At 38.7% G+C, this 27,127-nt stretch overlaps 1 protein-coding gene across 1 annotated transcript in view; it reads right to left on the bottom strand.

Annotated features, from left to right (window-relative positions):
- Positions 1-27,127, bottom strand: part of LOC146308467 (synaptic vesicle glycoprotein 2C-like) — a 52,825-nt gene that overhangs the window by 8,196 nt on the left and 17,502 nt on the right. The window contains exons 3-5 of the mRNA XM_084746173.1: positions 15,684-15,864; positions 11,520-11,671; positions 1,666-1,799 (exon numbers count right to left, since the gene is read on the bottom strand). Of these exons, the coding sequence (XP_084602299.1) occupies positions 1,666-1,799; positions 11,520-11,671; positions 15,684-15,864 (467 nt within the window). The remainder of the gene's footprint in view (positions 1-1,665; positions 1,800-11,519; positions 11,672-15,683; positions 15,865-27,127) is intronic.

Here is a 27,127-nt window from a genome sequence, read left to right as displayed (position 1 = left end):
AGTGGCTGGAACCATCAACCATACTGGCTTTTTGACTCGCATTATAACATTATTCACAGATGCTTCTATATTTATGAGCATATGTGACTAATACAAAGTCATATGTGTACATGAGCTGCAAATTATACTCATGCAGGTGTTTTCAAAGTCTAACAATGTAGGTAGTGTGACCAGATGAGACTGGGTACCCTTTGTATCTGTGAATCTGTGAAATCAACAAATAATAATAAAAATAAACCAGGACATTTTTAACAACTCATATTATTATTTAAATATAAAGGTTTATTTTCAGGACAAACAGGACAGGATCTTGGAGGACTGCTTGTAAATCAGGACTCTCCTCATTTTTTTCAGGAAGTGTGAGAACCCTAAATGTGGGGCAACCTCCAACCCTGTCTACTAACTACTACCAACTATAGTTCCCAGATAGGGTCAATTAGTTACAGGCTGCAATATTTTGTTTTGTTTTGTTTTTTTTGTCTACATTTGTTTACAGTTTTGGCAAATTGGCACCATTAAAAGTGTGCCGATCTGCAATGTAACCATGAATGAACAGACAACAATCACTATTACTGTGATAAAACCTGATGATTTTCAGACAAGTTCTGGATTTATAGAGTGCTGCAGTCATGACAACTTTTTGTCATTAGATTTTTCCATAAGTCTTGGATTATCACCAAAAATAAGCACTATGGCAAACAAAACTTAATGATACTGACATGTTTTGTCTTTACCAGTGAACACCACTTTAAGATTTTTGGCAGCATGGGAGAATATTTCAAAATTTTTAAGCTAGATCAAAATTATCATGATCATGTAATCCCTTTTTTGGTATCCCAAATAAAATTGATCTTGTAGATTTTGTCCCAGTTTTTCAATGAATTTTCAGAATTGTCTATCTGTACCAGATACCACTAGAATAGGAGTACAGAAACTAGATTTGGAGACTTTGGCCAGGCCTCCATCTTCTGGTCAAAGTAACATTTAATTTCAGTTGCAGTGCTGCCAAAAAAAAAAAATCCACTGTCTTTGAGAAAAGGGAACCAGATGTGCAAAAGTGCAAACTCATCTCTGGGTTTTAGGACTCATTTCTGCAGCATCCTATAAGGAGTATCTATTTTCTATGTCTAAGACAATTTACTGATGTCTAATGGACATCAAAGATAAGGATGTCCTTTGGAGTCACACTGAATCTAAAAATGTATATATATTTTCTGTGTGTTCAGATTTGACCATGTTATGATGAAAGAATGTGAATTTTGATGCAAAACGGTGCAAATCAAGTACATTAATTACCTCAATTAAGTACTTAATTGCCTCCATGAGCTGCAACTACAATGACTAACTTCCCCATGTTTTTTCCAGGCATCTGTCCCTTTTATCTCACACTCGTCTCACGGATCTCCCTTCCATGCCCTCCCTGGGGAGCCGCCTCACAGGATGAAAACCTCTGCATTAAAGATGCGCTTTGTGATATATGACCATTTTTCTGCATTTATTTTCTTACATAAAGAAAATAAATGCCACCGCAACAACTCCACTGGCATCAAAATTTAATTCCACAAAGACTTCGATATTCTCTGATGTCCTTACGAGTCATTATCATTGTCATTAGGAGTAATAATGGTGCTGTTAGTGTCACGATATACTGTGTCTCTGTCTTACCTCCAGGTAGAAGCGGGGGCTCTCAGGCATAAAAGTGAGAGCTACCACTGCAGAGACACACGGCAGCGCACACACCACCACAAACACTCTCCAGCTGTGGAACTGGTAGGCCGAGCCCATGCTGAAACTCCAACCTGAAAGAAAGAAGCAGTCGCAGAGAAAGACACACACAAAGTCAGAGATAATGTTGGACAGTAAAAAGCCAGCGCTCAGTCCAAATAACACGACAACACATAAGACATGAATGAAAGAAGCACACTAAAACTCATTTATTGCTCCCGTAGTTTCATTCTTCTTTTTCTTTCCCTCAAGGTTGCACAGGCTGCCGGTTTTATTTTTCATGGACAAATAAATATGATGACTTTCAGGCCGCAAGTTAGTGAAATTAATTAACCTGCAGGATCAAGTAAGTCTTTAATTGCTCTCTCCTATTGTCTCTCTCAGTTTCACCCTTTTTCTCACATGAATCTTTTTATTAATTGCAGCAGGAATTAGAAAAAGACACATTTCTTAAAGCAGGTGATTGTTGCCTGAGTAAAATATGCGAGGAGGTATTATTATAGATGTGTTGCTAAATATTCAGACAACATATTTAGTTGCTACTGTAGGTGGACACTACATGGCTCCTAGGTTGTTGGTGGACACTTTGTTGGGGTCCATGTAGTTGTCCTGGGTGTTACCAGGTTGCTTCTGGATGGTTGCTCTGCAGTGGCAGTCTCAGGCTGTCTTAGAGGCAGGTGCAAAAGGAGACAGATACTGCTGTAGGACACCGGTGTGCATGCATTAATGGTGAAACGTACAGCAACTACTACACCCCTGTAACAAAACACACAGGGACACATTAGCCATTAAGAGGCGAGTAATGGTCAACTAATTTTCTAGTATGGAGGGCAGCATATATTCACTCTAATTTTCATCATCGGAGGGCACCCTAAAGCAGTCCTTCCTGCAGACTGAGTCGCCGAATAAATAAAAACCTATCTGGAAATTTAAGATTTATATCTGCAGTACACCTTTTATGAAGCATTTGAAATGCATATAGTGTTTTACTGATAGGAGGCAAAAACAAGAGCCTGTTAATATCACCTTATTGAAATTATTTTGTTTCATTTATGAAATGCCTCATATTGCTATCATGATGAGATGAAATAAAACAGCGAGACAGCTTGTTAACTCAGCCTAAATTTACTACTCATTCATAAAACATTTAACCTGTACATATTTTCAATAACACTCATAAGGTGATGGCAATAAAAATAGTCAGGGATGTTAATTTATTCACTCACAATTAACTCTTCCCAAGATTTATTCACTTGGAACAATTGCCCCCCTTGAGTCCACCAGTGTTGCTCTGTTGTTCATCTCCAAGTACATGGGTGTGAGGGTGTTTTGTGAAGTTGCCATAGGGTACAACAGCTTTCCAACAACAGAAAAACCTTTTCAGGATGTAAATAGTGAAAATCATAATCTACATCATGTGCAGCCTGACATGTTTTTAATCTACGTGCATTACAGAGAAATGAAAGTTGTGTTCATTAAACATCAGGAAACAGGAATCCCAGTTAATCACCGGTATTTGCATTTTGTTGAAGTTTTAGGTCAGTCTCCTGGTGATAGTGAAGTTTGATGATCTTTTTTATCCTTACAGTGTTAAGGAGCGCCTGAACGCCTCATTAGTTTAATTCCTGTGAGGGTAGTTTGTTGCATTTGAGAAGAAGCCTCCAAGTCTTCTGAAGGACATGACCCACATTTGGTTTTTCATGAATTTGGGGGTAAAAAAAATGTGTACTGCATATTGTAGATGAAGCACAGCATAGCACAGTATTAATATGTTTGCAGTAACACAAGAATCACTGATTTGTATTAGTAGCAGCTGCACTGCTGTGTGTCCCAGAGACACAGACTTAAATAGTGCTGAGTCAATGACTGACTTGTGTCTCTGAATGGAGGAATGATAGTGGAAGTATTTTAACTGTTATAAATCTAAACAAATACAGTTAGAATTTCACACTGTGAAAGGTAGCAGACATGAATGGAACACGTTAATATGACATAAATGTATGTGTACACTCTGTTTAGATTATAAGTAGTTTAAACATGTCTGTGTCCAGTAAAGGATTATATATATCAATTATACTGGGAGAGACTGAGAAACTGTCTGAAATTTACCATACTTTCTTGAGCTTCATTGCAAATGTGAGTCATAGCAAATCGATAATCAACAAATCGTGAGTAACAAAATGTGACAGAACATTTAAAGTCACACTGTCTGAAATTCATTCATACAGGCAAAACTGTATCAGAGAATCAGCCTCAAGAAACTATGTTAGCATGAACACAGAGCAATATGTGTGTGTGTGCATGTGTGTGTGTGTGTGCATGTGTGTGTGTGTGTGTGTGTGTGTGTGTGTGTGTGTGTGTGTGTGTGTCGCCTGTGGGGCTGCTCCAGCCTGTACCAGTACAAACCTCATTAGGGGGATTATAGCTTTAATGGACTGGAGGGGATGGCTGACTGATTCAGATACTCAGCGAGATTTATGTTCCTCCTCTACAGTAAGAGAGCATGGCTCAGACACACACACACACACACACACACACATACAACACACACACACACACACACACACACACACACACACTGTCCTTGGCCATTCAATGGTGTGACACAAATTCTAAAGCAAAAGTGTGTGTACGATCACACTGCGGCATACGGTATTACCTTCTTTTCATGGAATTTATCAGTTCTTTTACTGTATCGCATTCTTAACATCTTAAAAAAACCCCGCCAAAATTGCACACACACAGACACACACATACTTATCTGGCCTTTGTCCACCAGTCAATGCAAGGAGCACTGCGGCGGAACCTATTACCCACACACCACTGCATCCTGGAGAAAAAATGTGTTAAAACACTGGCGTCTAATCAATTGACCTCAATTATGAGCCTCAGCCGGTACCCTCACACCCACTCACACGACACGAGTAAAGTTTGTGAAAACAGACAGAGAGCTTTAAAACTGGAAACTTATATCTTTAGCTGCTTCAGAACCCGTGACTGCATACGAGGCACAAATACTGGCCTCCATGTGCTCCATGAGCTTCTGCACGTACACCGCCAAAATGAAATCTGCACCAGAATGTCTGGTTGAAGGAACAGATTAATAGGCACCAAACGTTTTCATACGTGCAATTATTTTATACTTTATTGTGTCAACCATGAGGTAAACACAAAAATAGTGCCCAAGTGACAAGGTAGTGTGCCAGGAATGTGCTCCTGCATGTATCTATCGACACCTTGCTGCTGCAAAACTTGAGCCTTGTTTTTTATAAGAGCCCTCTGCGTTGGCACCTCAGCGTTGTGTTTATATTTCCTACTACTGACCTGTAATGTTAGGAATCTAAATGTGTAAAACAATACACCTTTTTATTTTTCCTCCACTTAATTAAAAAAGTACAAAAGTACTGGAAAAAACAAAGCACCTTTGTAATCCCAGATCCAACATTTCCATGCCGAGGCCTCTGAAATAGCATTAGCTTACGGCTGGGGACCCCTTTAAGGTCCCTAAAAAACCATTGACAATACTACAGCAAATGTGGGGAAAAATTTTAATGCAATAATAATTACATTTTCAATGATAATTCTAAATTCAATTTGGAAAAACTGAAACAAAGATTTTCAACCACATGAAATTCCTTCCATCAAATTAGGAGTGGGAGCAAAGACCGCAGAGACAATTAAAGATATACAGGTCATATTTTTGTAACATTTATAAACTTTTGTAATATTTTCTCTAATTTCCTGTGAGCACTTTGTGTTGTTGCGGTGACTGAAAGACAACAAGACAACAAGACTGGAGATCATCAGAGTACCATGACATATTAGCAAATAAAACAATAAATACATGCACAGTTCTTGTGCATTTTTTCAGCAATACCCATTCGATGTATTTACATTTCTGTGATTACCTCTCTGTATTCTCCCTGTCTATTCCATCTATATTTGCCTTTATACGAAATGGTCCAACATGTGATCCAGTATTAAAATCTGTAATCTTATGTCACCAATATCAACCTCACTGTTCGCTCTCCTGAACAGCTGTATCAGAGCCGTATTGAATTGCTGCTAATGAAAACTGAACATTTCCTGGTGCTTTTTTATTGCGAGGCAGTAATGGAAATGCAATCTACTGGTCGTAAAACTGCTTATATGTCGTGTGTGTGTCATGGTTTACTTGTTTTAATGTCTTTGTTTATCATCTGTGATGTGAAATCAACACAGTCAAAGAAATCAAAAGCATGTGTCCTGCTTATGATTCAGTTATAAAATCCTTGCGCTCGTCTCTCCTGCCGGGCTGCTGACAGCACTATCAGCTGAAGATTCACTCAGACTGGATGTGCAGTGCAGGAGGTTGTACCGGCATATGCTTCGAAAGTTTGAGTTTAGCTGACTTTGCTAACATTCAGCACCAGTAGTGAGAGCGTCAGGGCAGCAAACGGAAACAAATCACACCGCGCTGCATTGTGCTGCTTTCCATCTCCAACACCCTCTCTGTGTTTCTGTCACAGTTAGGTGCTTTTGTGGCAAGACTTGGTTTGTGCTGTTATTCTGCATTGCTCTGTGTACAATGACGCAGCAGAAAAAAGGCAGTGATTTGACTGACAAAATGCGAATTAGATCGTGGGCTTATCAAGTGATACAGAACTGCGTCACCAAAACAAGACATTTTTGATAATCATGTCTGGATCAGTGGCTCAAGGTTGATTATTGATTTAGATAAAACAGTACAAGTTTGTTTGGCTGCACTGTAAACAGATACGCCAGTTGTTCTTCTGTTGTATTTCTGACAAAGTAGCTGCTCAACGACTGCTGATTGCAAACTCACGCTCCTTTTTCAAGCGTGTAGGAGAATCTATGAGACTTGCAACAAACTGGAAAGGCCATATCTAGAGTCAGTGTTTGATTTGTCCATTCTGGGCTACTGTAGACCCAAGCCCTCTGTAAGTATAAACTGCTCATTCATAAGTTAAGAAAACACAAATAATCTAATTTTCAAGTGATTATATACTAATGAAAACATACTTATGAATCTTATAAACCATTCTTGCCATATTCTACCAATAAAGGCCTATGATGTGATGTTCTCTTTATTTATTTTAAGTTTTCTTTATATTTTGTCATGAAGTTTGTTTTGGTCTTGTGACTTTATTGTAGATAAGAACACCGCTTTGTCAAGGTACTTAATCAATCTGGGGGCCATTATAGAGTCACACACTCAGAGACTTGTCCCCAGCGGAGACAGTGTCCTGATGGCCAGAGTCCAAGAGCAAACTTCAGTATATCTGATCAGCACAGCCATGAAAACGGCAAACAAAGAAGCCCCTCCTCTTTACTCATCCGTTCCTTTAATGCTTTCTCACTCTTTCCCCTTCTTCTTTGTTTTCTCTCTCAACCTCCCTTCAGCCTGCTGTATCCCTTCACCTTTCGATTATCCCTGACACAGGCCACATAAATCAAGCGCACTCTCCACCTCTCCTTCCCCTCTTGTCCTCCTAATCTCTTTCTCTGCTCCTCTTTTCCTCGTCCACACCCCTACACAGCAGATTGATTTAATTTCGCTCATTTTGTTCTTATCCTCTGACACACACCTCCTCCTCATGTCTCTGATATCCTCCAGCTTTCCCTCACCATATGTTATGAGACTTCTTACGTCAGCCCTTCTCATATACTGTATTTTTTCCTTCCTCCAACAGTCACATAAAATTGCAGGAAAGGGTGGTAAAAAGTTGCTGAAAATTAAAAACGACGTACTTCTGGCCGAACATTTTGTCCTTTATTGCTGTGTCATCTGACAGCTTGCCTGCCACACCCCTGTGTATCTTAGTACACTGATTTTGCGACCATTTAAAAGGCCTTCATGCGCGTACTTTCTGTGTAGGCTGACATATGCTTTGTTGCTTTTTCTGCCTCCACCTACACAGCCACCTGCTTTGTGTTTGTGTGCTCCCTGGAGGGTCTTTAATTCTAAATTAAGCCCCATGATTAGAGAATTATCTGCTATTCTCTCTGCATGTTATCTGCCATGTTGCGATGTATATGCATCACTACAGCAGGGAGCATCATCAAGAGGAGAACCCGGACAAACTTAACTGTCTCTATTTGCAGTTATGTTTAAACTGGTGGTGCGAGTGATTCCTGACAGTGGGAAACTTCTGCAGTTTGGAGCCTTTGGTCATTTGAGCTGAAAGCAGATGTACAGTGAGTTATTTTGCGCTGACTTTACACAATTCGATTTCTTCTTTTGTATCTTGTCTGTGTCCTAGAATTACTGCCTCACAGCTGTTTACATCCGCCAGTCACTGAAGCTGCATTTTACACCCAGACTCATATACTTCAATATATGTAGTGAAGATTTTAAAGGAATTTAATGAAATGTGTGTGTGTGTGTGTGTGTGTGTGTGTGTGTGTGTGTGTGTGTGTGTGTGTGTGTGTGTGTGTGTGTGTGTGTGTGTGTGTGTGTGTGTGTGTGTTTGGGCAAAACAGAAGTTTTTACAATATTGAAATGTATGATTCCAGTGGGAAACATACTGTCTTCACTTAGCTCATTTTATGGAAGAGTACAGAGGAAGGCTGAACGATTTTGAAGAAATATCTAATTGTGATTATTTTGACTGCAATTACAGTTGTGATATTATTTGTGATATTAGAGATAATGATATTTTTTTAACATCATTATTCTTATTTTGATTTAAAAACATGTTAAATATAACTATGGTGTGATGTTTTTTTTGCAGGAGTCTTTACCAAATAAAGATATTCTTTCCTTTTCTTTTTCTTCCCAGGGTTGGGAGGACATATTCCACATAATTATAAAATGTACATCAGTGCATTAAAAAATATATATACATATATATATAGACAATGACATCGATGGCAGTAAAAAATAACACGTGTACAACATAGAAAAGAAAGAAAAGGAAAGGAAAAAAGTTGCTGCAAAGAAGCTACAAGAAGTCAGAATCTGGAATACCCCAAATTTCCTAACCTGACACACCAGATGGTTTGTTACACAGAACCATCTGGGAAGGGCAGGCACTTTAAAAACACTCTTGGCAGGTGACTGGACGATCACCTCTGTCTGTCATGTCAAACTTCAACCAGTCAGATCAAACTCGTGCCAAAGCCAATTAAGAGAACAGTGAAAACATCTTTTCCATAGAGAAAAGCCTTAAGTGTCGTTCTTTGCTCTTCTATTGATGGAGAAATACTCTCAAGTTATGATATAATTGATGCTATCTATGCTAACCTCTTCAGGAGCCACCCTTGTTTGTTCGAGACACAACAAACACCTTAAACCATGTTGTAGCTTCTCCTGGGACTCCTTGGCAGCAACAATTTTGGTGTGGACACAAACAGATAACTTGAATCCTGGCAAGATGGATTCTCGTGTGATTTCACGACGCCAGCTCGTTAAGGCACCAGATTTCCCACACTCGAATGAATCCAAACAGTATTAATCAGCCCCTGTACTTCCAACACCTGCATTTTTACAGTGACAGTCTAATCTCTAGTCCAGGTGACCTCTGTAAATGTTCAAAGAAGCCTGTAATCTTGGTGTAAAGCAAGAAAAAACTCTGAGCTGTCATTTGATGATCAGGTGATCACAGCAGTGCAGTCTCGTTTCATTCAGCTGAGGCATATAAAGATTCCTCTCACCCGCTGATCTAGAGAAGGTCATCCATGCTTTTATCTCCTCCACACTTCATTATTGTAATGCACTTTATTCTGGTCGCAGCAGGTGTAAAACCACAAACTACAGCAGCCAGCTTTTTATAATGGCACTCCAGTGATGTACAGCGGTATTATACTATTGTTAAGTTCAGGAACTCAAAATAGACAGATTAAAAAAAGAGAGAATGGAGAACACTCAGGTAAATTTATAGCAGCTTCCTATTAGACTTTGTGGTGTCAGAGGTCATTGTCATGTTGTCATGTGTCCACAAAATGTCAGAAAATAGTGAAATCTCAGTTTTTCAGTGTCCGAGAGGATGTTTTCAAATGTCCTGTTTTGACAGTCCAGAAACCAAAAATAAGTTCAACTTCAATTCATGTTTTTAACTGTTAGTCCATTATTTTTTCAAATAAATTTTAAGATTTTATTGCTGGTTATTAGAGTTTCAGGTACCTGCTTCAATCTGTGACCTGGTAATTTCCTACAGCCTGTCTGGGACCTACAAGTGGTTCCAAATTTGCTGTGTTCAGGCACACAGGACCAGTGTGTGAGCCCTCTCATTTATTTGAATGGAAGTCGCCTCTGCATTTAAGGTTGACCCCTGCACTGCCTGTTTTTAAATCTGACATTTTATCACTTTCTTGTCTTTCTTTTATGTCACTATAAGTGTTGCCTTTCTACAGATAAAAAAATCTTTTGTCTTTTAAACTGGCCTTTCTTTTTATTGTATTTTTTTATGGCTTTGGCTACACTTTGATTGTGCAGAACTTTGGTCAACTGTTGTGCTCTATATATAAACTTGGATTGGCTTGAAATTGAATGGGACTGCTGCGTGGGCTCAGCGGTGGTGCCAACACAGAGGGCTCCAATCAAAAAACACAGGATTGTCTGTCCAAAAAAGATGAACCAGGCTCAAGTTTTGCAGCATCATCCACAAAGGTGCAGCTGTGGCCAATCAAATACCTGCAAGAGCACATTCCTGGTAGATTTCCTTGTAAACTGGGTATGTGTTTGTTTTCTAACTAAATATTAATTGGCAGTGCAATTGCTGCCACTTCAAAACATTGAGTTGATTTTTAATATTGGAACATAATTAATTATGCAACATATTTACACATCCTCATTCTGCACTTTTCATCTCTCTATTTTTATTTTAAGATAAACTGAAGTTTTATGAACTGAAGCCCATCAACGCCCCTCAGAAACTGAAAAAAGTTTTATAACTCAAAAGATTCTGCTTTGCATTTGAAACAGAACCTCTACAGTAAAGATATACAAGTATATAAAAATACTCTTCAGATGAAGTGAATAAGGTTATTTGGAAAAGCTGACCTTTTCCGAATAATAATGAGCAACTTCGGATGGAAGAAATATCCGTTTCGACCACATTAATTGTGCTTTCCCAAATAATGTATACAGATTTGGGTGCAACCCCAATGATAGTCTTAATCTGTTACTCCAAACCAGCTCTGCTTCTGCCTGAACCTCAGTTCCTCAATATCCATTTGTAAACACAAACTCAGTTGTTCCAATTTCTCTGTTTCAAAGTGAAGATGAAATAAAAAACAAAAAATATCACATGGAAAGCACATGATGGAAGAAAATAAACTAAAATCAATTTCTTTGTATTATTATATCGAAGTCCAAACATGTTTTCTTCAAGACAAAATATGATGTGGTCTGTCTTGAACCAACCAGTTTCAACCAATAATATCATGACATACACCCATAAATCAATCTTCAACTTTCAGTGGCACAAAGATGCATGAGTTAGCTAGCTAGCAACTGCATGGTATGTTGGGTTATGACACGCCCACTTTTCAACATCCAAATCAAATTCCTCCAAACGTTATGTCCCACATCATAGAACAGAAGCTACATACTTGAAATACCATGTCACCTCGACTTTAACTTGATTAACTTTGTAGTAGGTTTGTGATGCTGTTTTTAAAAAAAGCATTTAAAAGACCATTTGCTGAGACAAGGAGAATATAACAGTAATGCCAATGTGGAAAAATTTACTGATGACTCAAAATCACACTGACTCAAAGCTGTTTGGCACTCACATCAACGTAGCATTGTTATGACTGGTTATGAGAGGTCAGAGGGAGTTGTCACTCACCATAATGTGGGATGATGGCCCAGGCCATGGCTGAGGCGTAAATTCCTCCGATCATCCAGAACATGCACAGCCAGCTCAGATGCTCTCCTCTCTTCTCCCGAGCCAACACCTCCGCAAAGTACGAGAATACTATTGGTACTGCTCCACCGATCCTGCAGAAATAGTTTGACGTAATTAATTATGTGTGCTTCAGTCGCCAAGCTGCGTTTTAATTATATTAACGTGTGTAATGAGAGACATTTACTAACACGCAGAACGGATTTATGAGTACAGAGAGAGAGTTTGCAGCTGCATTTCTTCATTTGTCACTTTGGAAAAATGAGCACATGACACACAACTCATTATACCAAGTGCATAAGATAGGCAGACATAGGACTTATGATTATGAAAACAGCCTCTGGGCATGTTACATTTCAACCAATTTTAACCATCAAGAAGAAATTTTTGCTTTTGGTGTTACATCTTGTGTCAACACACCCTCAGTTTGGAGAAGCAGATTCACCAAATTCACACAATAACAAACAGATTTAGGCAGCATTGGACCAGCAACTGTGTCCAACCGAGTCTGGCTGAGCGAGAGAGAGCGGTTTCCCATTGAAACACTTTCTGACAGCAAGTTGAATCTGTGAGATGTCCTAATAATAGCATATACTTATAACTGATATTGATTTTACAGCAGTACGTTGCTTCACTTCCTACACGTAAGGATGAAAGCATGATGTTGTCAAGAATCACACAGAATGGCAGGATTTCATATAAATGTTTGAATTACAGTGAGAAGGTGTCACTTTCTATACAGTCAACCCATGTTTTCATATAATTTCAGTCTGTTAATAGTGGACCATCGGTGAGGTGAGGTGTCGAGCGGCGTCAGCAGGAGCCCATCTGTGTCTGCACTGACTCTGCCTGGTTTGTTTCACAGTTCTGGAGTTTCAAAAACAAGCTGAAAGATGAAAAATTAGTGATGCAAGTGAATTTAACATGAAGAGATCAGTGTGAAGCACTTGCATCTGCACTGCGTTTGAGTATGTTGTATTTCTTTTCATCGTATTGTTTCTGTTTAGCAAATTGTGCTCTGGAGCCCATTCAGCATCCATCACAAAACAATACAATATAATGTGATATTCAGTTTGTGTGATTAAAACACACCTTCTTTGTTTCCTGAATCAGCATTTTTTCTTTGAGAGTCTGCTTCCAGGTAGATTTTTCTGTCTGAAAACTTAACATGAATGAAATATATTTTTGACTGCTGTACGATTTGAAGTTCCTTTTTAATATGACATATCATGTAAGTCATTACATGATCTCCTGAGGGAAATATCTGGCTCTTTAGCGGCAGCTGCTTCACTATGTTCAGTCTTTTATTTGGTTGGTCAGTTTTTAGAGCTATTGTGCTTAAAAGCTGCCTGCTTAGACTACTTGGACCTGGGATTCCTGTGGAATTCCCACAGGATGGGAGTCAGTTTCACTATTCATCACTGGACCGAGAAGGGACAGGAATAAAAATTAACCTGAGCAGGCAGGAGTGGGAAACAGAGAACGGGAATAGAACTGGGTGGGACGGAAGTCATTCTTCTGGGACTGGAACAAGACAGGATTGGAACAGGGCAGGGAAGTTTAGAAAAAAAAATGGTTTTCACCCAAAACTTGTATTCCCAAGAACTACTTTTTGAAGAATTAAAACATTCCTTCAGTCCATCGTTGTCTGCATTTCCAACACAATCCAAAACTATCGTGAAGATGAGGCAATTTACTCCACTGAGGTATGAAAAAGCAACTCCAATGTTATTATAAAAAACTTATTTTGACATTTTAAATGCTTAACTTGCAGGAGATTTTTGCATACACCTTATCATTGTGGGTCACTGATTTCAATTTCTGCTGGATTTCATCCTCAGCATAAATACTTGATAAGGCCCGGACGACATTGTCAGTCCATCTGTCATATGCTTTCTCCCATGTTTATATGTCTAAAATAAAATACTGCACATATTCAACTTCAGAATTGTTCAGCTCTGTCAAGCCCCGCCCCCAAAGTTCCTGTACTTTTGGAAAGTTCTACCCAACGAGCACGGACTTTTAGAGGGTAAAATAATGTTCTTGGAACTTAATTTAGACCCTGGACCCTGCGGTGGAGTTGCTCTAAAGGTTCTTAGTCCCTGGAGAAAGTTCCTGCGGTCAAAATGCGTCTACAGACACTCAAATACTCTGTAGAGTTAACAGAAACTGCAGAGTTTGAGGTTTCTCTTCTGAGTGTTTGTCACTACGAGTGGCTCCTTGAACATTTCATATATTTAATCCGTTGTTAATAGGAAATATGAACTCTGCGCTGAGTGAACTATAAATATAAATACTGCTATCAGCGCGGTGCAGAAACCATGGAAGGTGAATGATTGGTTTTTACATGGTGTCATCCATTCTACTTTAACATGCTTGAGGAAGATATTGATTCATTTCTGTACATTATATTGGATACAGCAGCCCTGTAGTGACCACTGATTTTTTTTTTACATGCTGTTGATTGTGTTAAAGAAGTACAAATTCTTTCCGACACTTTGATTTCCAAATGCAGATTTGCAGACACAGATCTAATCCAAACATTTAGATCTTGAGACATATGGAAGGAGACGGATTCTTCTGATTCTTTACAGAAGTATCTCCATCACACAAACCTATAGATTTGAATGTAGTAGACCTAAACGAATCAGAGCTCAGCCTGGTTTTCCTTCCATTTGGACTTTGGGTTTTCCTGTTAGAATATCTGCTCCCACTGTATTTCATATCTGTTTTATCATAGGCATCTAAAATATAGATCTGAGATCAAATATGTATTCTAAGAATTAATATTTTAACACAGATTAATAATGACTTGTATTGAATAACAATTTGTATACTTAAGCTAAAGTCATTTATGCTACTGAAACCCACTTTGTGTGACTTAACATATTGGTAGTTTGATTTTCCATTTTTTCTATTCGTTAAGACAGATTATGGCAGCAAAGTTAATGAAGTAAGTAAAATCTTAATGAAACAAGCAGAATCTACTCAAACTTGCAACAACACTTGATTCTGGATCACATTTCTCCCAGATTGAGGTTGTAAAAAAAACAATGGAAAACCCTGCATTCCCTCAGAAATCTGTTCAGGCAGATTTCCATAAAAATGTGACATATTTTCACTGGAAAATGGACGATCATAAATCTTTTTTACTGCCACCATAAATATGCACCTGCATACAGATTGAGAATTAAGTGATTCAATTAAAGAAAAAGCTGCTAATTAAAAATTTAAAGCAAAGCCATTAAGGTAGAAGCTGTTTTTTTAGACAAAGATACAACAAGAAGCTGACAGGAGTGCAAATCAGGTGACTACTGAGTCTCTCTGTACAAAACTGTACACAAAACACACTGAGATATATTACTAAACTGCCTAAACCTAACCAGGTAGTTTTTGTGCCTTTATTTTGAAAGTCTACTAAGATGTTGCATATTTATTAGTGCTAACTTGACCATAGAGCCCTGCACCAAAAATCTGATTCTTGAGGGGTTCTTATGGTGCCGGATAGTTTGAGGTGTAGGGTCACTGACCAAGCCACTGTATATGACGAACCAAGAGTGAGAACATGTTGTCACAGGCCTTTATCAGCTCGGGTCATCACCCTCGGTCCAAATAAAAATTTAATGGGTCAAAGAGTGTCCAATGATTATGCTTGTTTCATATAATTTACTGTATATTGGTTGCTCAGTAGCTTGACGTTTGATAAAGAGGTGACCTTTATATGTCATGTATGAACAAGGCTGTCAGATCGCTGAGATGGGAGCGCATGTCATTTATGAAGGATGTGGGCAGCCAAGCAGACGACGCCAACACTGAAACAGACAGATGTTCATTTACTGTCCTCGGCTCATTTCTGCAAACGTTTTTGTTTTGCTTTGTTCCTTCTCCCCCCCCCCCCCCACAACTCAGGGGAGGAGGATGGGCTGGTGCCAGGCAGTAAGAATAACCTCCTGCCATGTGCTTTGACTTTGGAGGAGGGGAGACAGCAGAGGAGCCAGAGGGAGGACAGATCAGGCCCTCAGAGGGGCTTCAGTCCCTCAAACGCATCGAGGAGGATGGATTGCAAAGTAGAAAAAAATATTCAAGAGGAGAGAAGAGGGAACTCACCCAAAGCCAGACACCATGCGGCAGAAGAGGAACATACTGTAGCCCTGGACAAAGGAGGAGAGGAAGGCGAAGAAGCCGTTGAAAGACATGGATATCAGCAGGCACTGTTTACGGCCCACCTTGTCTGACAGGCCGCCCCAAAAGAAGGCTCCGAACATCATCCCCAGATACACAATGCTACCTGCAAACACAGAGGGAAGAGGAACGTGTAAATGATCCGAACCATCTGGAGTCAAACGTTTGTTTGTGAAACTGCTGACTGAATAAAACACAGATTGCACTTTGGAAAGGGGAGACAGTTCACACTTAGTCATGCATATATTCCCTCAACACGCATAGTCTAGCATTCAAATTCAAACAAATGTCAGAGAACCAGACAACTGGACTCCTGCACCAAACCTGACTAACTGATATTTTAAACATCTTCAACCTAATGAAATCTAGAATATCAGACAGTCTGATTAAGAATCATCCAATATTCATCTTTAAACATAAACACATAATATAAATCAAACATCATTGACAAAGATCCTTTTACATTATTTCAAACAAATACTCATGTTCCTTATTCATCAACATTTATACATAACAATGTTTCTTTGATTAGCTTTATTAGTTAGACTGCATGACTGAATTAATGTATTATATCAGGTTTTTCATTTTAAATGACGGCTGGTTTAAAATACAAGAATGCTTAAAAACACAAAGTCATTTTTAAAGAGTAAAGGTGCATAATCTTGAAGAAAAACAACAGCCACACCGGTTTCTGTGGGTTCAAAGGTGTATGTTCATTCTATAAGTTCACAGCTTAGTGTGGTTGGATGTATTTTATTGAGCTTGAGATGACAACCACGGCTACACTGAGTGTGATAGGACTATAATTTACCTCAGTGCAGTTACTCTTTTTTTGCGGTCACTTTGGGCAGCAGAAATAAGTTATAAACACACTAGGATATTGTCATTTTGTGAGTTTATATAGCAAACGTGTTGAATATATGCTTTTATTTCTATTTTGGTCTCCACCAACTCTTAAAGGAAATATCTGGCTGCCTCACAGCTAAATGTTCGACTTTCTCTACCAGCTAGTGGCCTATTCTGTCTGTCTGTTTAACTCAAACCACGATCTTTTCCTAAATCTAGCCAAGTTGTTTTGTCGCTTAAACATAACCAATCTGTGACCGTGTCACATCCTTAACCACATTTAAAAAAAGGCCTTCTGGCAGCACCTCATACAAACACTAAAAAACTCCCTGGTCTGTCTGCTGTTTGGTACAGAGCAGGTAGTGCATGGTGGGTTTATCAGAAGTTTTTGCTGAAAACAGCTGCCTGCTTGGTGGATAGGAAGTTTTAAGAGTGAACAAAACAGTAAAGTTGCTGTCTGTAATCCCAAAACAAAGATTTAAAAGATGCTAAAACACTGCAAAGAGGTGAGTGTCTGTGGATTCATCACTACAAGTGGCTTTAAGTGTTAAAAGCAGGTTTGGCAACTACATGGCCCTTCCAAGAGCGTAGTATGTAGTGTAGTATATCTGCAACACAGGTAATCTGAGCCAGTTGTACAGTATATAAAAGCTTCACGTCCATTAAATATTAGTGAAAGACATAAACTTGCATTAAACACTTTTTTGTGGTACTGTTACACTGATCTGACAGTTGGTGACACTGCACACATCAGCATCAGTTGTCTATCAGTGCATTGGTCTGAGACACACACACCACATATACATGCGTATAGAGTTGCAAGCAAAAACTGTACACACACACACACACACACACACACACACACACACACACACACACACACACACATACACATTCAAACCAGCTGCTAAACATCATCTGAAGCATTAAGCGGTGCTTTCCAAGTGCATCAGTGGGGTAACAGAGCTCAGAAATTGGCTCTGTTTGGCTCTTTCCCAGCTATCGACGGAGCACTGAGAGGTCACATAAAATATAAGTGTATAAAACAAGCAGCGTTGGAATCGATTAACTCAACGCTGTACATCAACTTGACTGGCCTTAAAGTATAGTTTTCTATTTCCTAACTCTAATCATAATGGTCAGTATGTCTAGCTCAAAGGTGGGCTGTAACGTGTTATAAACAAAAGTTTTCAAAAAGGAATAAGGACTCTTCATGTTCATTATTTCAAACTGTGCTCCTACTCTTTGCCAGTTATATTCTTGAGCCTATAATTAGTGGGAATGCTTAAGGCATTCCCACTATTGTTCTTCTATTCTTTATTATTATTATTATTCTACTTCCGTACCTTTTTTAACATGTTTCAACTCCTTCATACTTTATGCTATTTAAACCATTCAACTATTATACTGTTCAGCTTTTTTAGGACATTGCTGGTATTACTTTTGAGCTTTCTCACTTTTATAGTTTTTACACTATTAAACTTTTTTTAACCAATTTTTACAATGGAACTCTATGGGGAAAATCTTCAAACCTGCTTCTTCTGCTACTACTACTACTTTTGCAACTAATAATACTGCTTTTGCTACTACTACTACTACTTCTGCTACTACTACTACTATTACTACTACTTCTACTACTACTACTACTACTTTTGCTACTACTACTACTACTACTTCTGCTACTACTACTACTTCTGCTACTACTACTTCTGCTACTATTAATACTACCTTTGCTATTACTACTACTACTTTTGCTACTATTACTACTACTACTTCTGCTACTACTACTACTACTTCTGCTAGTACTACTAGTACTGCTACTACTACTACTACTTCTGCTACTACTACTACTTCTACTACTACTACTACTACTTTTGCTACTACTACTACTACTTCTGCTACTACTACTTTTGCTACTACTTCTACTACTTCTCCTACTACTACTTCTGCTTCTACTACTACTACTACTTTTGGTACTACTAGTACTACGACTTCTGCTACTACTACTACTACTACGACTTTTGCTACTGCTACTTCTGCTACTAGTACTACTATTTCTGCTACTTCTGCTACTACTACTACTTCTGCTGCTACTACTACTTCTACTACTACTACTAGTACTATTACTACTACACTGTAAAACTATTATTAGTTTTAAAGTGTAGTAGTTGTTTTTTTTAACCAATTTTTACAATGGAACTCTTCAAACCTGCTTCTACTAATACTACTACTACTTTTGCTACTACTACAACTACTTCTGCTTCTACTTACTACTACTACTACTGCTACTACTAGTACACTGTAAAACTATTATTACTACTGCTATTAAAAAACTACTACTTAAACTGAAATACTTGGTGCTACAGATACTGTTCAGCCGTTTTAGGACATTGCTGCTATTACTTTTTGGCTTTTTCACTTTTATAGTTTTTGCACTGTAAAACTTTTTTTAAGTTTTACAATGTAAGTCTATGGGAGAAATTTTCAAAACCTACTCAACTTTGAAATTGCACCACTTCTGCATATTTTGTGCTACAGAAACTATTCAAACATCATTCTGCTTGGCTCTTTCGGCACATTTAGCCTATTAGTCTTCAACTTTTGTAACTTTTATTCTTTTTACAGTCTTCAACTTTTTACAGTACTCGACTTTGAACTTGTACTGCTTCTGCATACTTTGTGCTACAGAAACCATTCAACCATCATTCTGCTCAGCTCTTTCGGCACTTTCAGACAATTGCTCAATTGCACAATTTCTGCATACTTTGTGCTACAGTTATGGCGTTTTCAGCAACTTTTTTCAAATTCTTTTCAGCATTAAGCATTCCCACTGCATTTCCGCCAGGAAATGCAATTTTTCTAGTTTACCTTTTGCTTCACCACATTTGCCAATGACATCATACGACATCAGCATGTTGTAGAACACAAATTTGTTTAATCCTTTTGATAATTTGTTCAGTTGTAGGCTGAAAGAAAGATGACATTGACTAATGTGAAGGTATGTCATATTTCGCTTAAAGGCAAATGTAGTCTACATGAGGACTTAATTTCAATACATGTAATATTAAATATAAAATGTCATAAATATAGGCTGTGTGCTGCAAACAACACAAAGAAACACACAGAAATCACACCTCTTATTGTAGCCTAATGTGTATGTGCAAGTACATATTTGCTGTATTTGTTACAGCTTTGAATAATGCTATTTGCACATTGTCAAGGATGGAAAATGTTGCAAATATCCCAGTGACACATAATCATAATAACAAATGCGATTGTTTTACCAAAATTTTAACGGTGAGTGAAAAAACTTTTACCTTTACCTACCTTTTAAATCCATTCTGAATGTTTTTTTCAACAATGATAGCCATTTTTTTAAAGTTCTTTTCAATGGAAAATAACTCATAATTGCAGTACACTCAAAATAATATTAAAATGGAAAATACCTTGTCCTTTAACCAGATGATTTTTTTTCTTTTACTACAGTAGGTTTCTCAAATGGTAATTTTAACCTTTATGTCTCATTCATGTCATTTTTTTTAATGAGAATAAATGTACTTTTACTTGAGTATAGATATTCAGTTCTCTAACCACCACTGGTCTGGGTTACAGGGTCAGTATCTGATAACAAACACTGCAGAACCACATTATGTAATAAAACTTCAGTGTAAAAACATTTAGTTAACAGCTGTTGCTGGATTGCTCAATGTGCACAGCCAATGATGAGAGATACAGAGGCTTCATTTTACATGAGAGATGCATTTGCATTTCATTTATCTATTTACCAATATCTAATATGGAAATTTGATCTATTTTATTGTATAGTGAAGATTTAACTCCAGTTTAATTCAGTCTGACTGAACTGACTCTGTCCGATGTTTCTTAAAGTGACTGTGGGGGAAACAGAGCAGTATTTGACCTCGCAGCCCTGCTTTTAAAGTCGAGGCATTCGTCTCTTGGTGCTGCTTTTTCCGCAGGAAGTCGGGGTCATTTCTCTTCCTGTCCCCAACAACATGCAGCATAAAGGAAAGCAGGCTTGGTGGAGAGGGGTGGGGGTTGTCAGGCCAGTAAATAATCCACTTTACTCTCTACGTGCTAATAAAAATGCTAATGCACATGGAGGGGGAGATGCGATTGTTTGACGAGGCAACGGCAGAATGAACGCAGACGGAGGAAAGGAAGCCTTTTCTTTTTTTTCTTCCTCTTGCTTTTTTCCTCCCTCGCTGTGTTTGAGGTGATGGGACAGATACGCTGAAAGTAGACGGCCTTATCAAGCTGCGCAGACATGATGCTGAGTGCTAGTGATTCATTACAGGTGACAGCCACTGGATCTATCTATGCACAGCTACTGCAGAGAGGGCTCTCCTATAGGCAGCAGGATATAAAGAGCGAGCTGCAGCGCTGCTAGCTTACAAATATCAAAGTGAATATCAACAGCGCTGCACTCTGCACAAACTGGAGACATCTTTTGATTTGGTGTAGCTACACACTAACAATGCATCTGAACGCATGTACTCAAAGAGATGCTATCAGGTAACAGCAGCTCATTTGTTTTATGGCTCCCCTTGCACTGGGGTGTGTATCTGTAATAAAGGGGGAGGGTAGCAGAGGTGATGGGACATCGGAGACGCAGTATGAATCTTTCTGAGATTGGATTTTCAGGGTTCAAACTCGGGTCAGACCTTTAAACCTCCACTTGCATGAAGATTGCAGGCCTTTTATGTAAATTAGAGACAGTTAGTTAAAAACACTGGAGCACAGGGACGGTAGCTGTGTTTGACTGTTTGGCCTCATGCAAGTGACAAACTAATGACTGCATTCTTCTGACCACCGGCAGAGTAAAAGTTAAAACACAGGTTTTAAACCAGCTATCAACCAAAACTGATCAGTGATCATGGCAAATTATTTTAATGATCAATCAATCAGTCAAAATCAGTCAAAATGATCTGATTCCAGCTTCTACAATATGAGCGTTTTCTGGTTTCTTTACTCCTCTAAGACAGTAAGCTAAATATATTTGGGTTGTGGACATAACAAGACATTTGAGAATGTCATCTTGGGCTTTGAGAAACGCTGATCGCCATTTTTCACCATTTCCCGACATTTTAGCAAAAAACTAATCAAATAATCAACAGATTAATCAATATAAATTCAAAATAAAATAAAATAATAAGTTGCTGCCCTCTATACAATATTATTTTTCCATATTTTATTATCTTTGTATAAATCTGCCTGGCAGTAAACCTGATTCTGACTTTGTTGTAAGTCATAAGTGGTTTCTTCTTCACTATTACACTAACATTTTTAACTATGTACAGTATTGAAAGATATCATGCATCGGAAAAATATATGACATTTACACCGTTACTTAAAAGTTCAGACTGAGGGAACATCCCCCAGAGCGCATTCAGGCACAGCACTGCTTTGTGGTCACCTGAAGTGCTGAGAAGATGCTTCAGATCTCGGCTGTAAAGCACAAGTGGAAAGTGAGTCATCATGCAGGCTGAACGACAAAGACTGTAAAACGTGGGTGGATGCATTTCACTGCATTTCCACGTATTAGATCGGTTTTAGTTATTAGTTAGTTATCGACAAGACTTTGGCACAACAGTGCATTGAGCTACATGCTAATGTCAGCATGCTAACCTGCTCATAATAGCATTGTTAACATATTGATGTTTATCAGGTAATGTTTACCATGTTTATCATCTTTGTTTAGCATATTGGCATGCAAACATTTGCTAATTTGCATGAAGTGGCAAACCCCTGGGGATGAGAAATGAAGTCAACGTGGAAGTGCAAAAAAAAACTGCCGTTCCTTGAATGGCCACCTGAGGCTCCAAAAGTGAGTAAATCACCATTACATCTGCTGAGATTTTTCACAGGCTAAGAGAAAACTTTGGCCTGCTGGTGGTCTAGATGAGTCCAGGGTGCCAAAGTCAGGAGGACATCTTTTGGGGACCACAAACACCACCACCTGATATCAAGCCACTCTGAATGTGTTTGTGACATTCAGTGAAGTTGTAAATTATCCGTCTTTGCTGCAGCCTTCCTCAGTACAAAGCAGCTAAAAAGAAAACTGTTAATGAAGTATGAAGTCTGTAATATCCAGAGTGACTAAACCACTGTTTCTAAAAAGACAGACAATCTTTAAATGCTTTAAGCCTGGTTAACACCGTGGTTCGCCTCCACGACACATTCAATCTGAGCAAAGTTGTACTGAGCCCACCTGAACTGAAGTGCTAATCTTTTTCTTAAGCAAGAGCTCCCAGCAGAGAGTGTCTGTGCTCTTTTTAACGGTACACTGTGCAGCTTCTCTCTGCATCCACAGGGATTATTTCAGCTAACTCTTAAGTTGTCTCCATCAGTCTCCATGCACGCTGCTTTTTTTATTCTATAGTAATTAGCTCTTATGTGCAAGTGTAATTCTCTCTTGACTCCTTTTTTTTTTCCTCTGCAGTGTCCAGGCATGGATGAGAGGAGAGCGCAGGCAGGCAGACAGGCAGCACTCAGTAGAACGAAGCGCTAATTTCCTCAGCGGGAACATTCAGGACATTATGTTAAAGCTTCAGGATTTCAACAGATGAGGGGATTCCCAGAAGGCCGTGTGTGATTGACAGGTGGGTTTCAGCAGGGAGTGAGAGCAGAGGAGGGGGAGGCAGGGAGGAGACTCCCGGGAGCAGAACACATTCCTTGGGCATTAATTACATCAACACTCGCTGATTTGTGTTCGTTATGGTGGAGTTGACGCAAAATATTCAGACCTCTGTCTCATACAGTGTACTGCTAGAATAAATTATAACATACTCAAACCAAAAAGTCACCTGATTCAGCCACACAGACACATAAGAGCTCCATCCAGGTTAGATACATTCAACTATCAAAGAGGAATTATTATTTCTTCACTTCAATCATTGAAGACTGAAATAAGTTCAAGATCTGTCACAAATTTTGTTTTCAGGTGCAACAGAAAGACTAGAAACAAAGCCGTCCTCTGATTTAGAAGGAATAGACACATTATTGGCCCTTTTTTTGAAGAGAAAAAATACACACTTAAGGAGCAATAGAAATCATCCAGTAGATTTTATGTAAGTATTACTCATAACTGGAGGAATTTTAGTGATTTTTTTATATAATCAAATCAATAGTAGCTGACAAAGCAATAATTATATTTAAAACACTTTCAAGTGGGACTGATTTTTAACTGTTCTAGCATTGGTCAACACTGCACTGTCTATGCTGCATGGATGCTACAGGGTTTCCATTCCAGCTGCATCACATGCAGAATAGAAAGAACAGCTATGTCCTCGTGTTATTTCAACTTGTTCATGCATTATTCAAAGGCCTTTCTCAGACTGCCAGTCCAAAACCATTTTTTGGCATAGAAAGTCGGGACAACAAAAAACTACATGAATACAAGTTTTGCAAATCGTGTTCAAGCCATATTTGGATTCCAATCAGCTTTCTACAAATATGTCTCAGTTTGGACATTCAAATCAGATTTCAAAATGTTTTTTGAGTTACTTATGATGCAACACGCAATGACGGCGTTTAAATAGACTAGATCATTTGCAGGGGGGATGCACCTCCTTTTCTCATGCTTCTGCGTTGGAAAGCCATATCATCAACATACGCACCTACTGTCACCTTTGTTGTTACCGCGTCAACCCATGCAGACGGGTTGGTTATGTCTGGACACAAAAATCAGATCTGATCACTTGCAAACAACAGCATGAACAGTCTGTCTTACAGACCCTGATACCCCAGATATATTCTCATTAATTTAGCATACTAACAAATTAAAATGAGGTGGTGAACCTGATAAACATTACCTACTAATCATCAGGATGTTAGCACTGTCATAGCTAGCAAGTGTACATTGTTTTTGATACTTTTTGCCAAGTGGGAGGTTTTTTGTTTTTTCCCACTTTTGGTTGCTAATATTCACAACATGACTAAAATGTGGTATCATAATACTTCTTCTCACTTCTTCTCATTCTTCTTTTCACCATTTGTGCATTATCTACTGTTCAAAACAGAGAAATCAAACATTTACAGATTACAGTCTCTTAAAGGACCAGTTCGTATAATTTAGAGGCATCTAGTGGTGGGTGCGATGGAGAAACTATGGAGATTCTTATTTTAAGATAATTACACACTCATGAAAACATACTTATGAATATCATATTCTTTTCCAGCCATATTCTGCCATTAGATCCTCCAAAATCTTAAACACATCAGTCTATTCATTTCCAGGGTTTTTTGTCCACCGGCCAAACGTCTAGTGAATGTTCAAATTTTAGGCTCTCAATAGATTACCTTTTCTTGGCCTCTGAGTGAAGCAGCTCTACCAGGCAGTTGAATATTTTACCAGCACGATATCTGGTGCTAATTTCATGCCCTAAAGACTTCAGATATTCCTTAAACATTTTAATGTATCAGCACACTGGCAGAGACCTTAAAAAGTGAATTCTGCTTCTTGTTCATGTCACCGACTCTGATCAATACTCCACACTAGGCACACAACGGCTCAATCAGGTTTTATGGTGAATCCACGCTGAGTTGTGACTTCTCTGCCTGGACGGTGAATGGGTGAATAGATCCTGTGCCGGCGCTTTGTTGTGGGGGAGAAAGAGACGGGGACAGGCAATGAAGAGATGGTGTTGTCCCTGGATTTTTTAATTAGCTAACCTCGGGCTGCAGTGGAGCCCATTCATTGTGTTGATTAACTTCAGCTGTCGGCGGTGTTTGTGATCGTACAGGTAAAGTAACGGCGCCACACAAAGGAAAAGAGATCAGGTACACAAAGCTCCTCAAACAGACCCTCACGCACTGTCCTCAGTTTGCTGCACCTGCACCACCGAATTTTGCAGAACATCCTCAAAATGGTAACTGTGGTGCAGGAAAACACCCGCAGACAAATTAAAGCCATATGTGGTGTAAGAGAAAGGAGAGGGGAGGGCTCTGATAGGAAGTGTATGAATGCAGCGCTCCCCCCGCTCTCCCCCTCTTTCTCTGGGGAGGTACGTGAGCCAGTCTACCATGGCTAAACTGCAGTGAAGCACAATGCTGCAGAGATTAACTCCAGCCCGTATCTTCAGATCGCCTGCATGGCTATGAGACATAGAGAGAGTGTAAGAGAGGGATTACAGCAGGAGGGTAACGGAGAGGACAGACGAGAGCAGGGAGAAAAAAAAAAAAAAAAAAAAAAAAACTGGAACATCCCAGATCTGGATAGCATCTCACCTTTTTGTATTATATGAAAGGGAAACGCCAGTTTGAGGAAAAGGTGCAGTAGTGCAGTACTTGGGAGTAGATTATGGAGAGAAATGCTGGCAATGCATGCTAATGAATGAATGAGATATTTTGAAGGAAATTAGGGGAAAAAATCAGTAAAAATGTAAACATAAAGGTATCATATTGCAGCATTTTGTCCTTTTTTTAAAAGATCAGGTTGGGCTCTTTGGAAGATTTTGCCACACATTGCATTTTATAGCTTACACTTTTATATCAAAGCTGTGCTTAATCAACCAGCGAATCATGTTTGGTAGCTATTATGTTTTTCTAATTTGCATGGCCGGAATTATACCAGAGCCAAATGACTAGTGCTGTAAATGAGACCATTAGGCATGCCCTGTTTTGAACAGGTCTTGGGGAACTGGTGCCCTTAAAATAAAGTTGCAGATTTCCTCATTCCTTATTCCTTATTTTCCACACAGCAATTTAACACACTCACATTTCCCAGTGTCTCTGTCATCGAGCTGGACATAAACATACAGTATGTGTGACCTAACCCACTGGATATGTATGGATGGCTTTGGGAATATTATATCAATCCATAGTCACGTTATATCAATCCATAGTCATGTTTATTATTAAAAGGTAAGTTCCCTGTTTGCATTTATTGTGAATATAATTAAAAATTATTCATGTAAATGTTGTTCTTTCTTGATGGAATACAAAATATGCAGTAATTTCCCAATAATTTCATATTAAAGGAAGATTTTAGTCCGGATTTGGCCCTTACTGGCTCTGTCATCTTTCTTCTCAGTTTTGAGGCAGCTTTGCTGCATCTGAGCCCCTTCGGTGCTTCAAAAGAAGCTTTGACTCTGATGAGGATACAGTACCTTTAAACATCAGTCTGCTTGGACTTCTGAAGGCTACACATTAATGTGCTCCCTTTTGAAGTCTGCTGTCATAACTAGTTGTGGCAAAAAAATGGAAGAATAAATGGTTCCTACCATCTTTTTTTTCACAAGTTTTAAGATTAGTTCATGTACCAGAATCAGACGTCTCAGTGCTCATTATCCTGTGGATACTGTTCCTGGCTGCCTGCTGAGTTTGGTTGATAGTTAAGACTACTTTTGTCAGGTGTTATAACTGCTTTGCACATTGATTTAAATGCTTGAATCATGCTTTTGATACTATAATGATACAAAACACATATGTTTTTTGTTTATTTACTGGAAATATAATGCACATTATCATTACATTATTATTATTATTTTGGAAGGACAACTGCT

The sequence above is a fragment of the Lutjanus erythropterus genome, chromosome 20, assembly GCF_056507025.1.
Source record: "Lutjanus erythropterus isolate fLutEry1 chromosome 20, fLutEry1.hap2, whole genome shotgun sequence".
Classification (NCBI taxonomy): domain Eukaryota; kingdom Metazoa; phylum Chordata; class Actinopteri; order Lutjaniformes; family Lutjanidae; genus Lutjanus; species Lutjanus erythropterus.
The sequence above is the reverse complement of the archived record's forward strand: the minus strand, read 5'-3'. Positions and strand labels throughout refer to the sequence as shown.